Source organism: Notolabrus celidotus, chromosome 17 (assembly GCF_009762535.1).
Source record: "Notolabrus celidotus isolate fNotCel1 chromosome 17, fNotCel1.pri, whole genome shotgun sequence".
Classification (NCBI taxonomy): domain Eukaryota; kingdom Metazoa; phylum Chordata; class Actinopteri; order Labriformes; family Labridae; genus Notolabrus; species Notolabrus celidotus.
Window position 1 is genome coordinate 20,499,128 of NC_048288.1, and position 22,672 is coordinate 20,521,799.

The 22,672-nt window shown below is 41.1% G+C and overlaps 3 protein-coding genes across 7 annotated transcripts in view; 2 read left to right on the forward strand and 1 right to left on the reverse strand.

Moving 5' to 3' along the window:
* Positions 1-12,291, forward strand: u2surp (U2 snRNP-associated SURP domain containing). 4 transcript variants are annotated; one of them, XM_034706110.1, is made up of 26 exons: positions 1-128; positions 1,733-1,831; positions 1,941-2,052; positions 2,189-2,313; positions 2,415-2,485; positions 2,586-2,674; positions 2,818-2,853; positions 2,963-3,045; positions 3,241-3,406; positions 4,296-4,507; positions 4,899-4,942; positions 6,533-6,637; positions 8,092-8,158; positions 8,245-8,408; positions 8,494-8,656; positions 8,752-8,831; positions 8,927-9,014; positions 9,137-9,274; positions 9,374-9,563; positions 9,839-9,919; positions 10,039-10,090; positions 10,803-10,950; positions 11,042-11,152; positions 11,238-11,362; positions 11,476-11,661; positions 11,756-12,291. In XM_034706110.1, the coding sequence occupies exons 1-26, from the start codon at positions 84-86 to the stop codon at positions 11,889-11,891; spliced, it is 2,916 nt and encodes a 971-aa protein (XP_034562001.1). In that variant the 5' UTR covers positions 1-83; the 3' UTR covers positions 11,892-12,291. The 4 variants fall into 4 exon arrangements, with proteins under 4 accessions (XP_034562001.1, XP_034562000.1, XP_034562003.1 ...); XM_034706109.1 differs by having other exon boundaries at positions 9,839-9,940; positions 11,756-12,267; XM_034706112.1 differs by lacking the exon at positions 2,818-2,853.
* acad11 (acyl-CoA dehydrogenase family, member 11) overlaps positions 12,292-22,672 on the reverse strand; it is a 25,624-nt gene continuing 15,243 nt past the window's right edge. Inside the window, exons 14-20 of the mRNA XM_034706113.1 lie at positions 16,787-16,856; positions 15,879-15,964; positions 15,714-15,785; positions 15,368-15,522; positions 15,097-15,213; positions 13,482-13,591; positions 12,292-12,615 (exon numbers count right to left, since the gene is read on the reverse strand). Coding sequence (XP_034562004.1) covers positions 12,501-12,615; positions 13,482-13,591; positions 15,097-15,213; positions 15,368-15,522; positions 15,714-15,785; positions 15,879-15,964; positions 16,787-16,856 — 725 coding nt within the window. The 3' untranslated portion in view covers positions 12,292-12,500. The remainder of the gene's footprint in view (positions 12,616-13,481; positions 13,592-15,096; positions 15,214-15,367; positions 15,523-15,713; positions 15,786-15,878; positions 15,965-16,786; positions 16,857-22,672) is intronic.
* Positions 20,523-22,672, forward strand: part of ackr4b (atypical chemokine receptor 4b) — a 4,718-nt gene continuing 2,568 nt past the window's right edge. The window contains exon 1 of one of the 2 annotated variants that reach the window (XM_034706117.1): positions 20,523-20,650. The gene's annotated coding sequence lies outside the window, so the exon portion shown is untranslated. The remainder of the gene's footprint in view (positions 20,651-22,672) is intronic. The other variant, XM_034706118.1, reaches the window with a different exon arrangement.

The window sequence follows — 22,672 nt, forward strand, 5'->3', positions numbered from 1 at the left end:
ATCGATTAACCAGCCTGGAGTTCACATTTACCGCTATCCCATCTTCTAATCGATGATCGATTGTATATTAGCTCCACACAAAGATGGCGGACCGAGCGCCTGGTGGCTCTCAGAAAGCTAGCGCTAAGGTGAATTTACACTTTGTATTTCCATTTGCTTTGTCTCATCCGCTGCAATGAAAACCATTTAGATTACTCTACTTCTGAAAAGCCTTGACTGGTTGCATATTTCTAGCTTGCGAAAGTAACGAATGTGCGCAACGGTGTTAGCTAACTACCAACGCGCTAGAGCTAACCTTCGAGCACATTAGCTCATTTAGCTAGGCTAGTCGGTGGACCCATAACGTGATGTTATGTGGAGCTTAACATGGGATACAAAGCGTTATAGTCACCAATGAGACGTGTATTTGATGTTTGATTGAATGTAAAGAGTGTATTTATGGTGTGGGGATTCGGGCCTGATGGTAACTTCATGCATTCAGTTGGTGGCGCTGCAGCGGGTTCTAGCTCGGGGAGGCCTCTGGCTAATTTTGCTCAATGTTTGCTAGTTCTCAATGTCCGACTGCAAATAAGAAGTGAATTAACGTAACATGCAACTGAATAATGACCATCAATGACCAGGGCGGTGATCTCAAACTATGAGGGTACCCAACATACAGAGCAGTGTCGCATGAGTGACGTTGTGTCTGAACATTAACGAACCCAAGCTGCTGTCAACAACTGTTTGGTAACAGGAGCTCTGAAACATAACCAGTGGTGGACAAAGTACACAGCTTCATTACTTAAGTCAAAGTAAAGATACTCCAGGTCAAATATTACTACAATACAAGTGAAAGTTGCTCAGTCAGATTATTACTTGAGTTAAAGTATTGAAGTACTTGCTTTTAAAAATATTTAAGTATTCAAAGAACTTCTTAAAAAAAAACCCAAAACGTTGTATATTCACAAAGCATGAGTGCAGTCAAGAATACATAGGAGTTGATTTAGTTACATCATGTTTATCTAGAAACCATTACTTGAAATCTCTAAAAACTCTACCATGGAATAAAAACAGAAACTAAGATACTCCAAGCACAAACAACTTAGTTTGAAATGTTCATCTGGAATGAAACAAATGTTATGTCCCTCAACACGCTTTCTCAGGTTGGACAGTGAATTTTTGTATGTTTGAGCAGAGTGGGAAACAGGGAGAACATTTCAAACGATACGTATCATTATTCATTTCAAAAACCTCTAACACGGGCTGAAGATATGGTCATGGGTGCTCAGGTGGAGAATTATAGCCATCATTACCACCTCTAAATGAACTGCCTGATCTGAGTGAAATTTGCTCTGTGTTTGCTCCACGTTCAACCATGGAGACGCACGATATACAGGTATGACCAAACCACTGAGACAAACAGAACAACACAAACACATTTTACAGTCTCAAGGATCAGATTTCAGAAAAGAGAAGGAAATTCATGAACTGACTTCAAAGCAAAAGTAGTGAGTAACTAGAGCATTGATAGAAATGTAGTGGAGTGAATAGTACAATAACTCTCTTCTGAATGTAGTGGAGTAAAAGTAATAAGTATCCCCAAAAAATAAAACTCAAGTAAAGTACAGATACTCAAAAAATGTACTTAAGTACAGTACTCAAGTAAATTTACTCTATTACTGTCCACCACTGAACGTACAGTACATAATTTGTAAAACCTGTTGAAACCCATCTGTTTTGTTTACATGCACAGGCGCTGCTTGAGAGCAAACTGAAGTCATTCAGCATTGGCAAAATGGCTGTGGCAAAGAGGACCCTAAGCAAGAAGGAACAAGATGAAATCAAGAAAAAGGTTAATATCGGATTTACTTTTGAAATCATTGCCCGTGTTTATTTGTGTAAAGATGTCTCTGCATGTGATGGACTCCTTTATTGACACTGACACTGGTTTCTCTGTGCAGGAGGATGAGCGGGCAGCAGCAGAGATCTACGAGGAGTTTCTTGCTGCTTTTGAAGGAGGAGAGGGCAAAGTGAAGGCTTTTGTCCGTGGCGGCATTGCAAATGCAACAAAAGGTAGAGCTCATTAATTATTCACATTCACCTATTACAAAGTATCATACGCAGAGTTGACAGCATCACAACTCCATGTCTGTGAGAAACTGATTTTACATGTATGGGTCAAGTCTAAACATCCTCTTTCTCCTTCCAGAGGAGGCAGCAGCTGATGAGAAGAAAGGAAAGTTGTACAAGCCCAAGTCCCGCTTTGATAACCAACCAAAAAGCATCTTGCCTTTGGAAACCCCGCCTCAGTTTTTAGCATTAGACAAAAGACATGTAAGCACCACCACAATGAAACAGTAGCTTCTCCTGTCACTCATAAAGTACAGTATGTCATGTGTTTACTGTGTTGACGAGTTTCCACATCTGTGTTTCAGTCTGTGAAGAAAACTAGTGAAAAGGAAAAGAAGAAGAGCAACTTGGAGCTTTTTAAAGAAGAGCTTAAACAGTAAGCTTGGACTCTGATAGTTTCATGTTGTGTCATTTAGTTGCTCCTATGTGTTATGGTGTGTTACAGCATAGTCTTGAAATACTGATGTTTCCTGCAGAATACAGGAGGAAAGGGACGAAAGGCACAAGATGAAAGGACGCGTTAGCCGTTTTGAACCTCTCTCAGGCAGCGATGGAAGACGTTCATGTAAGTGCTAAGCTTCATGACTGCGTTCTGTTCACTAACACGGTCAGAAATGGCCTCCTCCTGCACGCCGTACCCCACTCCCTCACCCCTTTGTCCACTTTATCCCTGAAACAAAATTTATACTGCTTTTCTGCTTCTTTTAGCGGATGGTTCTTCAAGAAGAAACCGTCCGTCCAGTGGTAATTTTGACTTAATAAAGTGGCTGTGATTTATCTTCATCTTGCTAAGAAAGTAGGTTGTCCTTTCAGACAGCAGAAGAAAATTATTCTCTCTTTTCTGTCTCTGCAGTTTTGGACGACTGTGCACCGGGTTCCCATGACGTTGGAGATCCATCCACTACTAACTTGTATCTCGGAAACATCAACCCACAGGTGACTTTGTTTCCCAACATGTATGAAAGGGAAACAGGATGGTTTACTTGAGTCTCTTAGGCTAAAGCTTTATTTATATCAGGTATATTCAGATTAGTGCTACTTGCGGCCTTCATTTTAAAAGGTTATGATTGACAGACATTCACCCCTGACTTAATGAACTAATTTTCCATGTATGTATTGGATATTTTATAGATGAATGAGGAGATGCTGTGTCAAGAGTTTGGCCGCTATGGACCGCTGGCCAGCGTGAAGATCATGTGGCCAAGGACGGATGAGGAGAGGGCTCGGGAGAGGAACTGTGGCTTTGTGGCTTTCATGAATAGGAGGGATGCTGAGCGAGCACTAAAGAACCTGAATGGTACAAAGCTTTAATCATACTTATTTCATTATAACCTTCAAAGACCTAGACGGCCGGCGGCCACAAATAGCCCTTGTTCTTAAATAGACCTGCCTTTTCCACTAAAAAACGCCTTAAATATTATAATAAATGGCTGTCACTTGCTTAGTGAAGGATTGATAGTGACCCAAATTAATTTGGAAATCTAAAACACCTAAGTAAAACTTTTTAATGAAACAACAAAACTTCCTGATGTTTTGTCTGAGTTCACAGTGAAAAAAGACCTAAATTCCCAGATGTTTTCTTAAAAACTTCAGTGTTTTCATCCATTATCAGACAAAACTAATGTAAAACTGGTACATTTAAAAAAATGTATCTTTATTAGTAATGGACAGATAGATACAACAGCATAGCAACATTAGTAAAAGTTAAAACAAAAGTTTTTCCAGTTTTGTTTGTTTTGAGTCCAGAAAAAAAACAACATCCTGGAATAAGAATCCAAAGAAGTTAAGGTCATAGACCATGGATCAGATTTTGTTCATCCATTATGGTGTCCACACTTCTCTGACAACTTAAATTTCCCAGTAATTGTGTAAAAGAAACAATAATAGTGGATACACAATGCCAGATAAGACTCACTTATGCACTTAAAAATAACTCGGTTACAGCTTAATTAAAGATAGAACAGTGTGTAAAACTGGTACTTTAAATGCAGCACAGTGAAAGAGAAGGTTCTCCTGAATAAAATGACGTACGGCACTTGATGCTGAGTGCTTCAATAGATTAGAAAAACAAAATAGATATAGGAGAGTCTGGCACCCCCAAAAATGATCTGGGTCTTTAAGGGTTAATCCGCTGTGCTTTCTTTCCACATCCCTTTTCATGTGACTCATTTTTGCTTCCATTGCAGGAAAGATGATAATGAACTTTGAGATGAAATTAGGATGGGGCAAAGGTGTCCCCATTCCGCCTCACCCCATCTACATCCCTCCTTCCATGATGGAGCACACACTCCCACCGCCTCCCTCCGGTCTACCTTTCAACGCACAGCCCAGGGAGAGGCTAAAGAACCCCAATGCTCCCCTGCTTCCTCCGCCTAAAAACAAGGAGGAGTTTGAGAAGGTAACTCAGCATGTCATCTTAGGATGTAGTCATGGGTTATTGCAGTGTTTTGATAAATCAGCTGATAAGATGTTAGAATGTAAAGAGCAGAGCAGATTTTACAGAAGTTACTGTGCGTGTTAGTGTTACCTTGTTGATTTAAGCAGCTTTGAACTGTATATAAGTGTGGGTGTACTGTTGAATGAACTGTTAGTGTGTGGGAGATGCTCAGACGTGTTTATGGGTAGTGATTACAGTGCCAGGGGTGTTTGGCCTTGTAGTAAAACTGACAGCAGTAAAGGAAAGTTGTTGTCTATTTGCACTTTGAAATGCATTTTTTATATTTTTCACCTGTTGCCTTTTAACAATACTCACATTCTATGTTTATTATCTGATGTGACTTCATATACAGACTCTGTCGCAAGCCATAGTCAAAGTGGTTATCCCAACAGAAAGGTACATGTTTTTCTTTTTTAAAAATTGGTGTACAAACTTAGAAACTAAACATCCCATAATGAAGCTAAAAGATTGATCTGTTGATCACTGCATGCTACAGGGGGCTGGTCAGTATGGCTGAGCAATGGTTGAGACACTTGTACAGTTTCATCACATTAGTAGATAGAATACTGACTTCTGTTTTGTTCTTTGCTCTTTCACAATCCACCATCACTTCATATTTCTTTTAAACACATAACAAACACATCATTAGAGCGCTTATTACATGTGCTGTAGAGCCACACCTCATTATTCAGTCCATCACAGCCCCATACATCAACATTTAACGGGCTTCTTTATACCTACATGTTACTTTGATACATACATGTCTGCTAATTCTAGATCTGTAGTCGTCAGATTTCGCTCTCTGACCATTGCTCACTCAGACTGTCTTCCCCCTTGGCCTCTGTCACTCTCTCGGGCGCTCAGTAAATCTGGCCCCTTGCCAACCAATCCAAACCTGCCAGCAGTAGCACATATATGACCTTTGACATTGGCCTTGGTGAGCAGCACAAGTTGAACTGTCTGCAGCAGCGAGGGACCTGAAAAGCCTCATGGGATGGATTGGGAAAGTATACAGAATTTTACCCCGTCATTGGTACGATCGGCTCCAATACAAGTAAATGTTATCTGTGTTGTCAAATGAAAGACATCCTTTGTCTTGTTGGCCACTTGAGGCGAATTGTATGCAGCCTGCACCATGTTTACCCACAGAACAATTTGTCACAGAAAGAACCTTAGTGATCCCATTTGCACTGTATTCAGTCATTCCCGATTCCACCAGTAGATTTAACATGTTTAGATTATACTTAGGCCAACAATCCTATACTGCTTTGGTTCTTCCTCACTTCACATTGGCCAGGACATGAGTGGGAATTAAAAGACACTGTACTGATAGACTTTACAGTCAATAAAGTGTCTTTCCAGTGTCTTGCTCTCACTTTCCCAACTTCAGCAGCTTCACTTTTGTGAAATTTGAACGTAGGATTATTCCAAAGAAAGGGTCCAGACGGTGCTATGTAATGCAAACCTGTAGATTTTTAAAGACAGGCATGTAATTGAATGAATTGATGCACAATTAAAACATCTATCTTTACTTTAAATGTTAGCTTTTTAAGAATCAGTTCTTTATGAATAAGTATGTTTGAATGAAACATCATCAGTTGTCATTTTAAGTTTTGATTTTTGCCAGCATTGATGTGTAACATTGGCTTAGAGGCTTAGTCACAGTTATGTTTGACTTCTGCTTGGTCACATGATGCTCTGTCAGTTGTCTCCCCGTAAAGATGGAACATCCAATCCTGTAATGACTCAACCAGAGATGATCAAAACTGGGCTTATCACCAATTCACAGGGAACTCGTTCACATTCATATGATCACCACAGCAGGGCCTGACTGAGTTGATCTATGAAGCGTGCATTATGTCCCATCAGGAGACAACTGTGTTGAGTTTCTAACCACCAAGCATAAATCAAACTAACAGACTTTTGTTAGTGGCCAAAGGTCCGGCCAGTCTGAATCCGTTTGCTTTAACTGTGTTTTTCTTGTAGGAATTTGCTCTCTCTCATCCACCGAATGATCGAGTTTGTGGTGCGTGAAGGCCCAATGTTTGAAGCCATGATCATGAACAGAGAAATCAACAATCCCATGTACAGGTCAGTTCAGTTGCACTTCAAAAAATCCTACATCTTTACTAGGGATGCACCGAAATGAAAATTCTTGGCAGAAACCGAAAATGAGGAAACCAAGGCAGAAAACTGAAAACCTAAATAAATTATGCCAATTATTAGCAGGGAGACTGGGGACAGTTGCAACATTTTGCTCCTTGGATTTGAGATGAAGCCATGCATGTTCTGTTAGTGTTGCACAGGCATTTTCTAGGCTCTCTATCCACAAATGTGACTGTGAAAAAACATCTTTTGTAAGTCCTTAAAGAATTAAGCTTAGAAGATGTATGCCACTTTGTCATGTTTTTTTTTTAAGTCAAAGGGAATATAACAACTGTTTTTTTTTTTTTTGATCAAGGTTTTTTTATTAATATATTACAAGAAAAGTAAACAGTCATTTTCATCGTACAAACTTTTTTCGTTTTTCTCCCCTTCCCCCCCACGTCTCATTACCAGTACCAGAACATACTTGCCAAAAATCAAAAGACAAAACATACATACATGTAAAAATAATAATAATAAAACATAAACACTCCTACATATACTGTATATACACATACATACCTACACAATATACACATACACATACATCTACACATTACACACTAAGATCAATTTCGTCAGCACTTAGAGTCTCAAAGAAAGTCAAGAAAGGTTATAACAACTGTTTAATGCTTTAATGAAAGTAGGTTGTGAAGACAGAAAGGGTAAATGTTATTTATTTGTAAATGCACTGGCCACCCCTGCCTATGTGAGAGTCTCAGTTGGGCCACCCAGGTCAAAAAGCTCTGGACACGCCCCTGCCCCTAGGCCACTCTGTTCTCCTTCTCCTGCGCTGTGCGCCTCTCCGTCTCCAAGAGGGTTGTCCACATCCATCGCAGCCTGGATCATTTCTCGTGTGCGCTGCCTTATTCCCACATCCAAGTAACGATCTTTATAACACGGATCAAGTACAGTCACGATGAAGTGTAGAGGATCCGAATAGATCTCAGTGAAACGTGTGCTGACAGACCCTAAGAGTGTACTTTTCATTGTTTTCACTCCGTGGTCTGTCTCAACCTCTCTGCTTAGAAGACGCTTCAGTGCTGCAATTAAAGGAATAACGTCTGCTACAGATGCATCAGAGGAGCTGATCTCTTTAGTTAGCTGCTCAAAGGGGGCAAGCAGAGAGGGAATTTTTCTCTATTAAGACCCACTGGTGTGAAGTGAATGTCACAGGGAACTCGTGATCTGCGCTGCAGGAATCGCTTTTGTACAAAGCAATCCAGACGCGTTTTTTTTGCTTGTGTCATCACAACATTCTGTTTCGGCCGAAAATCGAAAATGCACTTTTGGGCCATTTTCGGCCCATTTTCGGTGCATCCCTAATCTTTTAGGGTCTCTAACCCTTTTAGCAGGTTTTGCAGTTATTTGTGTATGTTAATGTTTTTGTGACGTTCCAGGTTTCTATTTGAGAACCAGAGTCCGGCACATGTATACTACCGGTGGAAGCTCTACTCCATACTACAGGTTCGAGCTCTTATTTTTTTTAAATTGTGCAGAATGTGAGCAGAAGAACACATTCCTTTACTCACCGTCAATGACTCATCCCTCAGGGTGAAGCACCAGCCAAGTGGCGAACAGACGACTTTAGGATGTTCAAAAATGGCTCTCTGTGGCGCCCACCTCCTCTTAATCCGTACCTCCATGGTCCTTATGATGACGGTGAAGAAGAGGAGGACGAGGAGGAGGGCAGCAAGAAAGGCTGCTTAAAAGAAGAGTAAGACATTTTCCTGCTTTCAGCCAAAAACTCTAACTTGTGTGTGAATCATCAGCTGTTTAACGGATGCCTGTTGTCTCTACAGAGAGCGGGACAAACTGGAGGAGATGCTGCGTGGTTTAACTCCAAGGAGAGGAGACATAGCAGAAGCCATGTTGTTTTGTTTGAGCCACGCGGAAGCAGCTGAAGAGATTGTGGAGTGTGTCACAGAGTCTCTCTCTATCCTCAAGACCCCTCTCCCTAAGAAGGCAGGATGACCCCTGAAACAAGCCATGAATTCCTGTCACTTAAGACATGCTGGCAGGACATTTAGAACTAATTCATGTCTTCTTTTACATTTCAGATCGCACGGTTATATCTAGTTTCTGATGTGCTGTACAACTCTTCAGCCAAAGTCTCCAACGCGTCTTACTACAGAAAATAGTGAGTATTTTTATGTTGTTTGAGATCGTTTCACACAGCAGCATCAGTTTATGAATGTTGTTCTCAAATCAATACTTTGTTTTCTTCTTAAACAGTTTTGAGGCAAAGCTCTGCCAGATTTTCGCCGACCTCAACAACACGTATAAGTCGATACAGGGCCACCTTCAAAGTGAAAACTTCAAGGTACCAAACAGCCAAACCCTTCATAGTAAACATAAGAATCCTTAATAATAATCAACACTATCAGCATGTCATCAAAAGTATATCATTTGACCATCCTCGTCTTTGTTCTTCTTCTTCGGCAGCAACGTGTCATGTCATGTTTCCGTGCCTGGGAGGACTGGGCCGTGTACCCAGACCCCTTCCTCATCAAGCTGCAGAACATCTTCCTGGGTCTAGTGAATCTGGCTGCAGAGAAGGAGCCTGTTGTTGTCATTGTGGAGGTAAAAAAAATAATCATCCTTCACAATAACTTAGTTTTTCAAAAACCTCTCCCTTCAGTTCAGTCTCACATGAGTTTTCATGTCCTGTCTCCCCCCCAGCCTGAACTAGTAGAGGACATAGACGGAGCTCCAATAGGGGAGTACATGGATGGCACCCCACTGGAGGATGTGGATGGGATGCCAATCGATGCAGGGCACATTGATGGAGCTCCCATTGATGGAGCCCCTCTGGATGACCTAGACGGCGTTCCTATTAAGGCTTTGGAAGAAGACATTGATGGAATCCCTTGTGAGTGATGCAAGCGGACAAAGGATTGTTGTATCAAGTGTTTTAATGCTGATTAGAGATTAAAGGTAGCTAGAAGACAGTTGAGTATCAGTTCACATCAGGGATGGTTCAAATTGGTAGGTGAAGATTTAATCAAAGGCACTATCTACGTGTAACTATTCATATGTGTGTAATACTGTGACTTCAGTGTATTATGACACCCCTAATGATGATATCAGTCCCTGTGTTGTCAGGTTTTTGCCTAACTTTCTCATTTCCATCTTTTTCCCCCCCAGTGGATCAGTCAAAGGAGTCGACCTTTAAGGTTGCTCCCTCCAAATGGGAAGCAGTGGATGAGGCCGAGTTGGAATCTCAAGGTCAGGCGCCAAACTACTCCTGCAAGTTGCCCACATTACAAGCTTTCTTCTAATAACAAAAATAGTCCCTCTTACCTGTTCAATTGAATTCACTTACCTTTTTTATGTTTAAACCTTAGCTGTGACTACATCGAAATGGGAGATGTTCGAGCAGCCGGAAGAGGCCAAAAAGTGAGTTTGATTTGAGACATTTTTAAATTTGTTTAGTACTTGGGGTGGGAATTGATAAGATTTGATCAATGTCAATGCCATTCTCGATTCTGCTTACCAATCCAATTCCTTATCAATTCACCTAACGATTCCTGGGTATTTTTTTGAGGGGAAAAAAGTAGTTCTACAGTCTTCCGCACCAAAAGGAACCATTTTATTTTTTTCCAAAATTATGTCTGCACAAGACTCAAAATGAACATATTCAACTTGAACAGACTGAACAATAGGTTGACCTCATTCTCGGCCGCGTGAGTCCGGACGCGGGCCCTGGAGTCTGGATGAAAAGACTTTGAATTTGGAGAGAAAAAACTCTTTTCCTCCAGGGGTCATCACAGAGGTATTTTACCCGCTCTCGGTGCCTCATTTTTGGCCGTGTGAGTCTGGACATGACCCCTGGAGCCTGGAGGAAAATACTTTGATGTTTCCTCGTGGTTGAAGGAGTTCTGCGTTGCAGTGTGTGATGTAATGCAACGGACCATGACGTGACGTTGTGCTGGGAAATGAATTGTTAAGAATAATTGATAACATTTGAGGTGTACAATTCCGATGGAATTGATCAATTGGAATCAGTTCTAAGTCGGACCCGGTTTTCGATTCCCACCCCTATTTAGTGCTGTTCTTCAAATACTTCAATGCAGCCTTTACATTGTTAATAATGGGTTCCACTCTGCAGGGATGACGAGGACAGCGATTACGACGACCGGAGCCCTCGCTCAGATGAAAATCAAAGCTACTCCAACCCCGTCAGAGACGACCCTGATTTCAAGGCCAAGCTGTCTGAAATGAACGAGGAGAAACGCACCAAGCTCAGGGAGATAGAGGTGCTTAACCACAGCATATATACTTTAATTTCAGGTGTTCTGTGAGCAGTTCAAATGCATAATTTAAAAACTTATCTATATGTTGTTCCAGGTTAAAGTCATGAAGTTCCAGGATGAGCTGGAGTCTGGAAAGAGGCCCAAAAAGCCTGGTCAGAGCTTTCAGGAGCAGGTGGAGCACTACAGGGACAAACTGCTACAAAAGGTAGTGAGCTGCTCTCTCCAGATCAGGTGACGCTGAATACAGATGTGTAGAAATGGGATCACTGACTGTGTTCCTTTGACTGTAGGAAAAAGAAAAGGAGAAACTTGAGCGGGAGAAAGAGAGAGAGAAGAAAGAGAAGGAGAAAGCTGAGGCACGGTTGAAAGACTTGAAGAAGGAGAAAGAGGAGGACACGCCAACCAGGAAAGACAGGTGAGATCACCTATTTGCAGTCCACTTATCACACATGTTTTCAGAGGTTTATTTATACTCTGGGTTTGTTTACTTTCCCAATCTTAAAACCACTGCCTCTCTTTAATTGATAGGAAGCGGCGTCACAGTGGGTCACCCAGCCCCACTCGGAGTAGCAGCAGACGAGGCCGGTCGTCGTCACCCCGTTCAGAGCGCTCGGAAAGATCAGAACGCTCCGACCGCTCATACTCTAAAGACACATCCTCACGCGCTACACATAAAGACTCCCCGAGATCCAGCAACAAGAAGTCATCAAAGAGGTAAGACGATCCGCCCAGTGAGTCCTCCTGCAGCTTTACAGACACTCGGGTTAAGAATGCATCTGCAATGAATTAATGTTTTTCTCTCCACCAGATCTCCCTCACCTCGCACACCCAAAAGATCCAGGAGGTCACGCTCCAAGACGCCCAAGAAATCAACGAAGAAGTCTCGCTCTAAATCAAGGTCTCCTCACCGGTCTCACAAAAAATCAAAGAAGAGTAAACACTGACACGTCTTTTTCTTCAACCTCCAAACCAGCCTTCTCTCCCTCCCCTCCCGGTCTCCCTCTCTCTGCGCCGTGTTGTAAAAATGATTGACTGATCAGGCAGCTGAAGATCTCTGCCCTCATGTTGATGTAAAGACAATGATGAGTGAAGGGTCCTGCATGGGTTTCCATCTGGTGTATCAAATGGATGGGGCCGTTGCTGTTTTATATTGTACAAAAAAATAATAATGTGCTTGTGTGTCCTGATTCCCCGTCACCTCACAATGGAATTCATCCATGTGGTAGACCACACCCGTTCTGAGTGTGATGACTTAAGTCATATTCATGCTGTCATTTTCTGTTTTTGTAGTTCACATTAAAAAGGAATTCCTAATAAAAATGAAAGTGTCATTTTTAAATTAAATGATGAAAAATCACAACCTTTTAATGGAATCTTTTATACAAAGTGAGCTGCATTACAATATTTACAAGTATGTTCAATCATTTACACTGTGGGGATTTTGGCAGTTAGATATGCAAGATTTTAAGGAAACATGATTTTGTAGTAGATAAGGCACGACAACTGCAAGAGATTTTCTTAAGGCAAATTTCGTGGCGACTTGTTTTACATCACTACAGTTTGGCCTGTGCTTTTTTCAGCTGGTCCCTCAGTTCTAAACCAGCAATTGAAGAAAGATGCACTTCATCCGGTCCATCAGCAATCCGTAGAGTCCTCACATAAGAGTACCTAAGAGAAATTCAGCAGTTATTAGCATCAGGTAGAACATTAATTTAAGATAAGATAAACTTTATTGTCCCCGGGGGGGGAATTTGTCATGGACATAAGTGCAGTGCTGCTCAAAAACAATACATTCATTCAACATACAATAACAATAAGATACCAATGTGGCAGTAAAAAAAAGCAATATCATATGAGCATTACTGCAGAGTAAGTGAATCCTCACTACTAATACAAGAGCGTTATGTTGGTGCAGATTGTTAAGTAGAGTGATGGAAGTAGGGAGGAAGGAGAGCTTGAAGCGATTACTTTTATATCTGCTCGCTCTGAACCGTCTTCCAGAGGGCAATATTTCGTATTCTTAATAAAGGACATGTGAAGAGTCCTTCAAGATTTTTTGTGCCTGATTGACAACAGTTTTTCCAAAGATAGTTTGAAAGGACAGGTCATTTTTCTTATAAATCACTTTCATGGCACATTTAAAAGTTTTTCGATCTTAGATTTACATTTAACAGATGGAGGGCCAAACCAGGCTGCCATCCCATATCTGATCAGACTTCCCATGACAGCGTTATAGAAGGTCAACATCACACTCGTACTTACACCAAACAATCTGAGTCTACAAAGAAAATGCAGTCTTTGAGCCAATTTGGCTCACAAGAAATCAACATGAACATTCCACTTTAACAAGTTATCCATCTGAATACCCAAATACTTAAAAGAATCTACCTGCTCAATAAGACCATCACTACTTAAAACAGAGTCATGTGATCTGACTGCCCTGGGGTCAAATATCATCTCTTTAGTTTTGTTTGTGTTCAGAATAATTTAATGCTATATCTCATTTCTGTGTGGGTTGAATAAAGGAAACTTACAACTGGGCAAGTGGGACATCTCCTGACACACCTGCACCTCCATATACTTGTATAGCAATGTCCACCACCTTACAGGCCATCCTGGCTGCTGCCACCTTGATCATGGCAATCTGAGGACACACCACAAAGATTAAAGAGACGGGATAAAGTATGATGAAGTTAGGTAGCAATCACATTAAACATCATATGATTTGATTCCGTATTCTCAATTTAGACTTGTAAACTTCCATTTGTTAATGGACCTGAAACTGCTTTTAAAATATGAAATTCAAAAGTCACTTTTTCATAAGACAAGAACAGTGTTGCACTAGTCTTTTGCACCTACTGCAAAAACAGTAACAGTACAGATTAGGGATGTCAACAGTTAATCAACTATGGCTTAATGGATTGTCAAGAACTTACTCAAACACATTTTTTTGTTTCGATTTTATATCACGTTGAACAAACATCATGTGGTCTAACATTTCGTTCCTATCAGTGAGGTGTTTTAAGTTTAAAGCATGTTTGGATGTGAATCAGTTGACTGAAGGTGTTGCTCACAGCGGAGATGTTCAGCTGGGGGCTGCAGCTGAGTGACAGGTCTCCAAGAGCGCTTTTTTTCTCCGCCCACGGACTGATTATGACCATAGACTATAAATAAAAATGGACAGCGTTGCTCCGCCTCTTCTCGTACAGTTCTGAAGCCAAAAAATCCTGCTCCTGGGCGCAGCCATTGTGCAGCCAGAGCCTGCAAAGCCACTGTAATAAGCTTCGCCCTACAGCGTAGCGACACAAGACGCTGCGTGTCGTTTGAAGTTTCCCTCTACAGCGACTGTGAATCAAAGGAAACCTGGAAGTAAAACCCCGCTTTTTTAAACTCTAATAACTAACGAAAAATAAACTTTTCAGAAAAAAGAGGCCTTGGACACAAAACAGTCAAATACTAACTACATATCACCACAGAAAATGAATGTGAGAAACATTCAACGTGTACTTATTTTTTAAAGTTTGACTGCTCCCCCAGACAGGTTTTTTGACCTATACTGCAGCCAGCCACCAGGGGGCAGATACTCCCCTGGAAGCTTCACTTCCAGCTGAGCGAGATGCACCTCTGATTATGACCCGTTGCGCCCCTGGCTGACACCTGACCACATACACATGTTTATTTTTCTCAATAAGAACGAGTAGACAGAAAACTGGACACTGAGAGTCTAAAACATGATTCTGCTCTGTTCTCTTGTTGCAGTGAATCCACATGTTGAAGTCTGAGCCTTCACTATCATGACTGTGTGTCAGCGGAGATCATGAGCCTGCTCCACATGTTGATATTCAGCGTGTTTAACATTTTATACGCCTCAATACGATCTGTAGCTATTTAATACTATCATTTGTCGTGAAGGAAAATTTGATTCAGGGGGAAAAAAACGTATTTGGCATTGTTTTTGACAAGAAATTTTTTTACTTTTTTTTATGCTTAATCGATAATTGATCGTTAACACTTCTAAAGACCGATCACGGAAAATACTTGAAATTTGCATCCCTAGCACAGATTAATAGCTAGTCTATATATTTGTTCGATCAATGTAAATTTTGAACCCAGCTGTTTCTGTCCCCAAAACACTCTGGACAGTGTCACCTGTTTGCGAGCAGCACGGCTGCCAACTGTATCCAGAGCACGAGCAGCCTGTAGAGTCAGCAACCGGGTCTGTTCTATCATGAGACGACACTCTGCGATCCAGTGAGCGACTACTTCCTGCACAAAAACACAGGACAGAGAGCAAACTGAGTCAAGCTGTATTTAAAAGTCTCTCCACCAGGTGTCGACAGCAGGACAGACTTCTCTTCAAGCTGAAGTGACAGGCTGGTAATTAAAAACTAAGAGCAACCTTTGTTCAGCGTCCACTTACATGTTGGTACAGCTTCTTTCCGAATGTGCTCCTGGATGCAGCCCTCTGGCAGAGCAACTCTAGCGCGAGTTCTGCTGCACCAACAGCTCTCATGCAGTGGTGCAGGCGACCCGGTCCAAGACGACCCTGGGCGATCTCAAACCCCCGGCCCTCTCCTGGAAACACACAGGGACACAAAAGGAAGAGGGTAGTTGTATCTCTGACCTACTAGCCTGGAAATCTGAATTATTTTATGTCCCAACACGATAACGAAATGATAAGACAATATATTTTATGGCTTTATAGCTGTAGCTCCAAATGAGGAAGTAACACGGAATGAGTAAAAACACGCAGTAAAGTCTCTTACCTAGGATAATGTTGGCAGAGGGGACACGTACGTTTTCAAAGTGCACCTCAAAGTGTCCACCGTGGATGGCATCTGTGCACAAAGAAACAAAGGTGGGAACATTGTTTGAACTGGTCAGAAAGGCTGGAAAAGTGAAATGAAAGTGTGAGACGACAGTCTTCCTACCATCCTGTCCAAACACAGTGAGCGGCCTGACGAGCTTCACACCTGCTGTCTCCATGGGGACGAGGATCATACTGTGTTGGCCGTGCCTGAGAAACAAGAATGTCATTTTTTCTTTTTGTTTAAAATCTTTTATTCCACAATCACTGTGAAGATGTTTTTTCACACTGATGAGGAGAATCTGCAGATTTATTTATCTGCCTCCTTTTTTTTTTGCAAACAGGGTTGGGTGTGCCCACAGCTGACAAACTAAGAAGAAAAGTGTATTACATATCATGGGTGCGGTTGCTTCTAGTGTTGTTTTTATTAACTTCTGGAGTAGTTGTAACCGATGCGGCTGGGATAAACAGACCAGTGCCAGTTACCTTGTAGCCACAGGATTAAACTGATACAGTTCTCTATGACTAGTCAGACAAACATTTGATCAAACACAAAGAACAGGTGCAGTTGTTAAAGTGCATGTAATTACTGAGAAGCAAAGCCTGTTTCTCACCTAAGTTCATGTTGGCGATGAAATTAGCACAGATGATGTACAATCAAGCAGAAATTAATTTATATTAAAAAATGGATATCCTGAGTTTTATTTATTTATTTATTTATTTATTCATTTAACCAGATGAGACCCTTTGAGATCAAGACCTCATTTACAATTTGTATCAAACAACTGTGTTTACTCTTTTTATATCATAAAGACAAAAGAAACTACCCAAGAAACCATAAATTCTGCAAGGGTAAGTAAACTTAGGAGCACAACTGTATATACAGACAGTATGTAGAAACGATCAATCATTTAAAAGTGCAACTAATTTGCAAATAAAGTGCAATTTGTGATCACAAAAACAGCATTTAAAACAGTTTGATGCATGACAGGAAGCTTGCACAAATACATGTATGTCACACTCAGCACTGACCTGCTCCTTACATCTGGAGAGCCGCTCCTGCACATCACTATGGCAACTTTGCATTTGGGATTTCCAGCACCTGCAGGAAACAACAACACAAAATAAGATTTTTAATAACAAATGTCAAAATGAACCACTGAACTAACTCAAATTAATGACAAGGTTTGATACAAAATAAACATTTATTTAAGTAATGCTGACATAGTTTGTTGTTCAAGGAGCACAATGAGAACTGTAGCTTTAAATAACATGAATCACTGATAGGGAACAATGACTGAAAAGAGAAAAAAAAATGTAACCGATATTCTTCTTGATCAAATTTCCCTCCACCATGCATACTCTGTTAAACAGGTGGGTTTTTTTAAAAGAAAGTTTCCATGACTTTCCAAAACCTCCTCAGGGCTGGAAACGGATATTTTAAAATTCCATGACTCCTCCAGTTTTCATGACCGCATGAACTCTGTCAATAGGACAAACAAATGTTTTCAGCCTGACTCTGTCCTTGACCGTTTCACAACGCACTCAGAATCAGAATCAGAATCAGAATCAGCTTTATTCGCCAAGTATGCTTGAACACACAAGGAATTTGACTTTGGTAAACTGTGCTCTCTTTGTACAAGGCATAAGAATAGGAATAAGAATAAGAACTACAATAAAAAATAAAATGAAAATATAATAACAATAACCTTAGCTATAAATACAAAGAAACAACAAATAGGCATGACTAATATGTACAGGCTAAAATAATATGATAAAGTGCAGTGGTGAGTTGCAGAGGTAGTTTTACATTATAAAATAGAAGTTAAATAATACAAAAAATAGAAATATGGAATTCTGCTTGAGAATTGTTGCATTGTATATCTACATGTATATTTACAGAGAGTATTTATCTGACAGGTATGACACTGTTATGGTTTAGTGTTCATCAGAGTGACAGCCTGGGGGAAGAAACTGTTCTTATGGCGGGTTGTTTTGGCGCACAGTGATCTGTAGCGCCTGCCGGAGGGGAGGAGTTTGAAGAATTTGTGTCCAGGGTGTGAGGGGTCAGCGGTAATGCTCCCTGCCCGTTTCCTGGCCCGGGACCGGTACAAGTCCTGGATGGGGGGCAGGTCGACACCGATGATTTTCTCTGCAGTCCTTATAGTCCGCTGCAGTCTGTGTTTGTCTAGTTTGGTTGCAGAGCCAAACCAGACAGTGATGGAGGTACACAGAACAGACTGGATGATGGAGGTGTAGAACATGATCAGCAGCTCCTGGGGCAGGTTGAACTTCCTGAGCTGACGCAGGAAGTACATCCTCTGCTGGGCCTTTTTTCTGATTGTGTCTATGTGGGAGGTCCACCTCAGGTCCCGGGAAATAGTGGATCCCAGGAACCTGAAAGAGTCCACAGTAGACACAGTGCTGTTCAGGATGGTGAGGGGGGGGAGTGGGGGGGGGCTTCTCCTGAAGTCCACTGTCATCTCTACCGTCTTGAGCGGGTTCAGCTCCAGATGGTTCTGACTACACCAGAGGGCCAGCTGTTCCACCTCCTGTCTGTAAGCAGACTCGTCTCCGTCCTGGATGAGACCGATGACGGTGGTGTCGTCTGCAAACTTCAGGAGTTTCACCGAGGGGTCTCCTGAGGTGCAGTCATTGGTGTAGAGGGAGAAGAGCAGTGGGGAGAGAACACATCCCTGTGGGGCGCCAGTGCTGATGGTCCGGGTGCTGGATTTGATGCTCCCCAGCCTCACCTGCTGTCTCCTGTCCGTCAGGAAGTTGGTGATCCACTGACAGATGGAGGCCGGCACTGTGAGCTGGGTGAGTTTCTGGTGCAGGATGTCTGGTATGATGGTATTGAACGCAGAGCTGAAGTCCACAAACAGGATCCTAGCGTAGGTCCTGGGGGAGTCCAGGTGATGCAGGATGTAGTTCAGACCCATATTGACTGCATCCTCCACCGACCTGTTAGCCCGATAGGCAAACTGCAGGGGGTCCAGCAGGGGGCCTGTGATGTCTTTCAGGTGGCTCAACACTAGTCTCTCGAAGGACTTCATGACCACAGACGTCAGGGCGACGGGCCTGTAGTCATTGAGTCCTGTGATGGTGGGTTTCGAGAAAAACGCAACAAGTACGAGAGAGCGCAGTACCAGGGCGACCGTCCGTGGCGCCATCTTGGATGGGAAATAACGTTTGTTGCCTACTAGGAAGTGCATGGAGCCGGGGGCCCGATTGGTAGCAGCTAAACCTTCCTGATATTCCTGATTTCGAGATTCTAGTAACATTCACTTTGTTGCAGAGTAGATTTGTTGGAGTGAACATTAAGATTTATCTGACTATTTGGTGGATAAAATTATTCTCTTGTCTGTAAAAGCGGCCACTAGAGGGCAACGTCACATATGATTTTACAATATATCACATCAATAAGATACAGTAGCAATAAGACAAGATAGTTAAAGCTGACACAGTGAGAATGGGAAAGTGTAGAGCACTCTGGAATGTCCCAGAGTGTGAGGAGTCAACTTTCAGACAGTCTCCCATGCGTCCTTGATTCCCCAAGGCCAAGACAGGGTGACCAATGGTCCTCCTTCCTGTTTATACGTCTGTCCGAGTGGTGAAATTGTCCCCTAAGCAGTACATGTGGGTCCCAGACAGCCACAGATGTGACTGTCAGTATTCACAGTTTAGAGAATCACAGCATGAGTGCATGACAAAACAAATACACACACATTCAATCGCAAGCCATCAGATGGGAAGCATTTGAACTTCTTCTCTGATTGTGAACATTTAAACAAACATTCAGTGATTATGCTGGCACTGCAGCAAAGCACGCTAAGCTGACACCCAAAATACACACACCCAGAACACATCAGTAAAAGTCTGTTAGGCTGTGGGGCAGGTTGGGCTTCCCTGTGAACTCTCACATAAGTCTTGTGGACTGTGGCACAAGGTGAGCCCTGCTGTGGTGCCTGAACATGTCCAATCACTACAGGAATGAAAACAAACCTCTCCAGATTTGTGATGTGTTTTTCTGGGAATGTGGCATCCAGTGACAAAAAAAATAAATCTCACATGTCAGGGTGGCATTCTTCAAAAATGAATTCCTCTTTGTTTAATCTGAAACGGTAATAGACCTTCACTTTATTTGATTTTATTGAGTATTTTACAGAAACATAAAGAAAGGAGAAAATAAAATAGACCATCAGAGGGTGAAGAATTTATATGGAAATAAAGTAAGAGAGTAATATTCTTCAGAAAGAGAGAGGGAACCAAAAGCATTTATAGAAAGTGTAAATCAAAAGTGTCTGAAACATGGCTTAAGTCCCTGAACACAACACGCTACAGCAAACCAGAAATGACTGCATTCCAGCCAACCACAGTAAACACTGAGCATTGGAAACAGGGTATTATGGGATGTTAATTCATACCCTCCTTCCATCCTTTATTTTCTGAGGTGGAAAAAAACCCTGTGCAGTATAAAGAGAGGAGGATAAAGTTCCCATCTTGTCTGGGATCTTTCTTTGTATGCGTCTTTGCACTACACAAAGACGTTAGCTTCAGAGGAATTTTTATTTATCCCCTTCTCCAGCAACATAAGGAGTTCTTAAAGACACAAACACACGCGCACATACGCACGTGCTCAGAGAGCTACGTGTCCAAAGAGAGGTGTTCCTACAGACTCAGCAGGGAGAGAGAGAGAGAGAGAGGGAGGGAGGGAGGGAGGGAGGGAGGGAGGGAGAGAGAGGGAGTGACGGGTGGAGAGGGAGAAGAGGACAGTCATAATAACCCTGTGCTGCATACAGCTCATCTACTCTGGATTCACACACACTGTTTGTGTGATTACAAAGGGAGACACATCATCCACTTTATTATTCAAACTAAAGGAGCAGACACACGGTAAGAAAATAGAACACTTCTAGATTTATTTTTTTGAATATCTATGACAAGCAGAATGTAAAACTGACACTGGAAGGTCATTTATTTGACCTGCTTCACCACATTATGTGCAGGCAGTGTTATTTTGTATTTGTACTGTTTGGACCTCCTGGTTTTTATGCATGTTTTGTTCATTCTGAAGTATCTACAGTTACTTTTAAAATGAATAAATAAACTTAAAACAAACTGTTTCTTACATAAAGTTCCTAACACCATAATGGAAGAAACGAGACACAACTCGTTCCAATAACTGTTAGTGACAGGTTCACTGTAATGATAGGTGAACAGTCAAAGTCCTGCTCAGGACGCTTTATGGCTTTATTCAAACCACCGTGAGGTAATGATAACAAACTATAATTAGACAGCTGTGTTTTTGTTTTGATCTTATTCATTTCCTCAGTGAGAGTTTTCTTTCTTGGGCACACAATTATTCATTAATTACTATTGTTATCATTTAATCCAGCTTCTGCTTTTTTCTTCTTTTTTTCTTTCTTACAGTAATTAAAATTAATGCACAATGTGTGGTGAAAATGTAGATGAAAAGGTCACCAAGCAACAAAAAAAACTACAGTAATATAAATAAATTAACCCTCCTGTTATGTTGCGGGTCAAACTGACCCCTTTTTAAAGTCTATTTTAGGTAATATATGCCTTCCAAACCAGCTAAATGCAGCATAAAAATCTGGGCAGCATGTGACAGAAGAGGAGTCGTGTTCATTTATCAACATCACTTCATAAATTTAAAATAAAATAAACAAAAATCTTTGTCATGTAAAACTATTGTATTCATATTTAGGGCTTTCCAATGTACATTAAAAAAAGTTTTAACATGAATTTTAATGAAAATCGAGTGAGTTATCCTCATTGAACCATGATCTGTGAGAATTAAAGAACACCAATGGACTAAATCTTGATTTAAATGGTTAGTAATGGAGTTAAAATTTGATTAAAATAAATGTTTACTGGGATCTTATGGGGTTCTGACACTTTTGGATAATTGAAAATATGCCCTGGGTCAAATTGACCCAGGAACATTATTGCTGTTCCAGAGAAACGAACATAACAGGAGGGTTAAAGTTGATTATAATTGATGTAATGTATTAAAAAAGCAAGATTTCTGATGCTGTAAAAGGTTTGTTTACATCTTTTATGATCGGCTAACAGCAATAAAAAAGCTTTATTATACTGCAGCGGACAATCAGTTCATTTATTGTTCATTAGTTAAAGCCCATGTGAGGAGTTTTTTTTACACTGCAAAAACTCCCAACTAAGCAAGTGTTTCTTTATTATGTCTTGTAAAAAAAAAAAACTCAATATGAGCCACATTTATAATTAAAAGAATATCTCTATTCAAGAAACTTAACAAGTACATTTTGCTTAGTAGATTCTTGTCTTGTTTCTTGTTTGTACTATCTTAAAGATTCATATTTGTTATGTGTATGTGGCGTATACTAAGATAAATTGTCAAGTGTTTATTTGCTGATGGTCAGTCGGACTTTGTATTTAAAAGAGACATCACTCTAAATGACAGTTTGTTTCATAACCAGAGTGAACTTTTCTATATTGCAGTTTTTGATGCTGTAATACTGTATGATTAAGAGCACACTGGAAAAAAAAACTGCCTCTTTTTATTTCTTTACTTTTCCTCCAACAAATATTCACAGTGAGTATCAGATTTGACTGTTTGAAGAAGACAGGAAGAGATTTATTATCAGAGAACACTACCTGCGTATGTTCAGGACAAGATCAGCAAAGAGAGATGAGGTATTGCTTGGTCCACATTGTGCACAAAAAACAACATCAATGGAGAGTTCCTTATAGGAGCTTTAAAGGAGTAATTATTATTTTCATTGTGTGTATAGCAGCAGGTAAATAGGTTGTGAATCTGAGCAAAGACAACAGCATTAATAGCCCAAATGAAATGGCAATCTCAGCCCCAGATGAGCACTGCAAATTCTTTATACTACATCTTACATTTGGCCT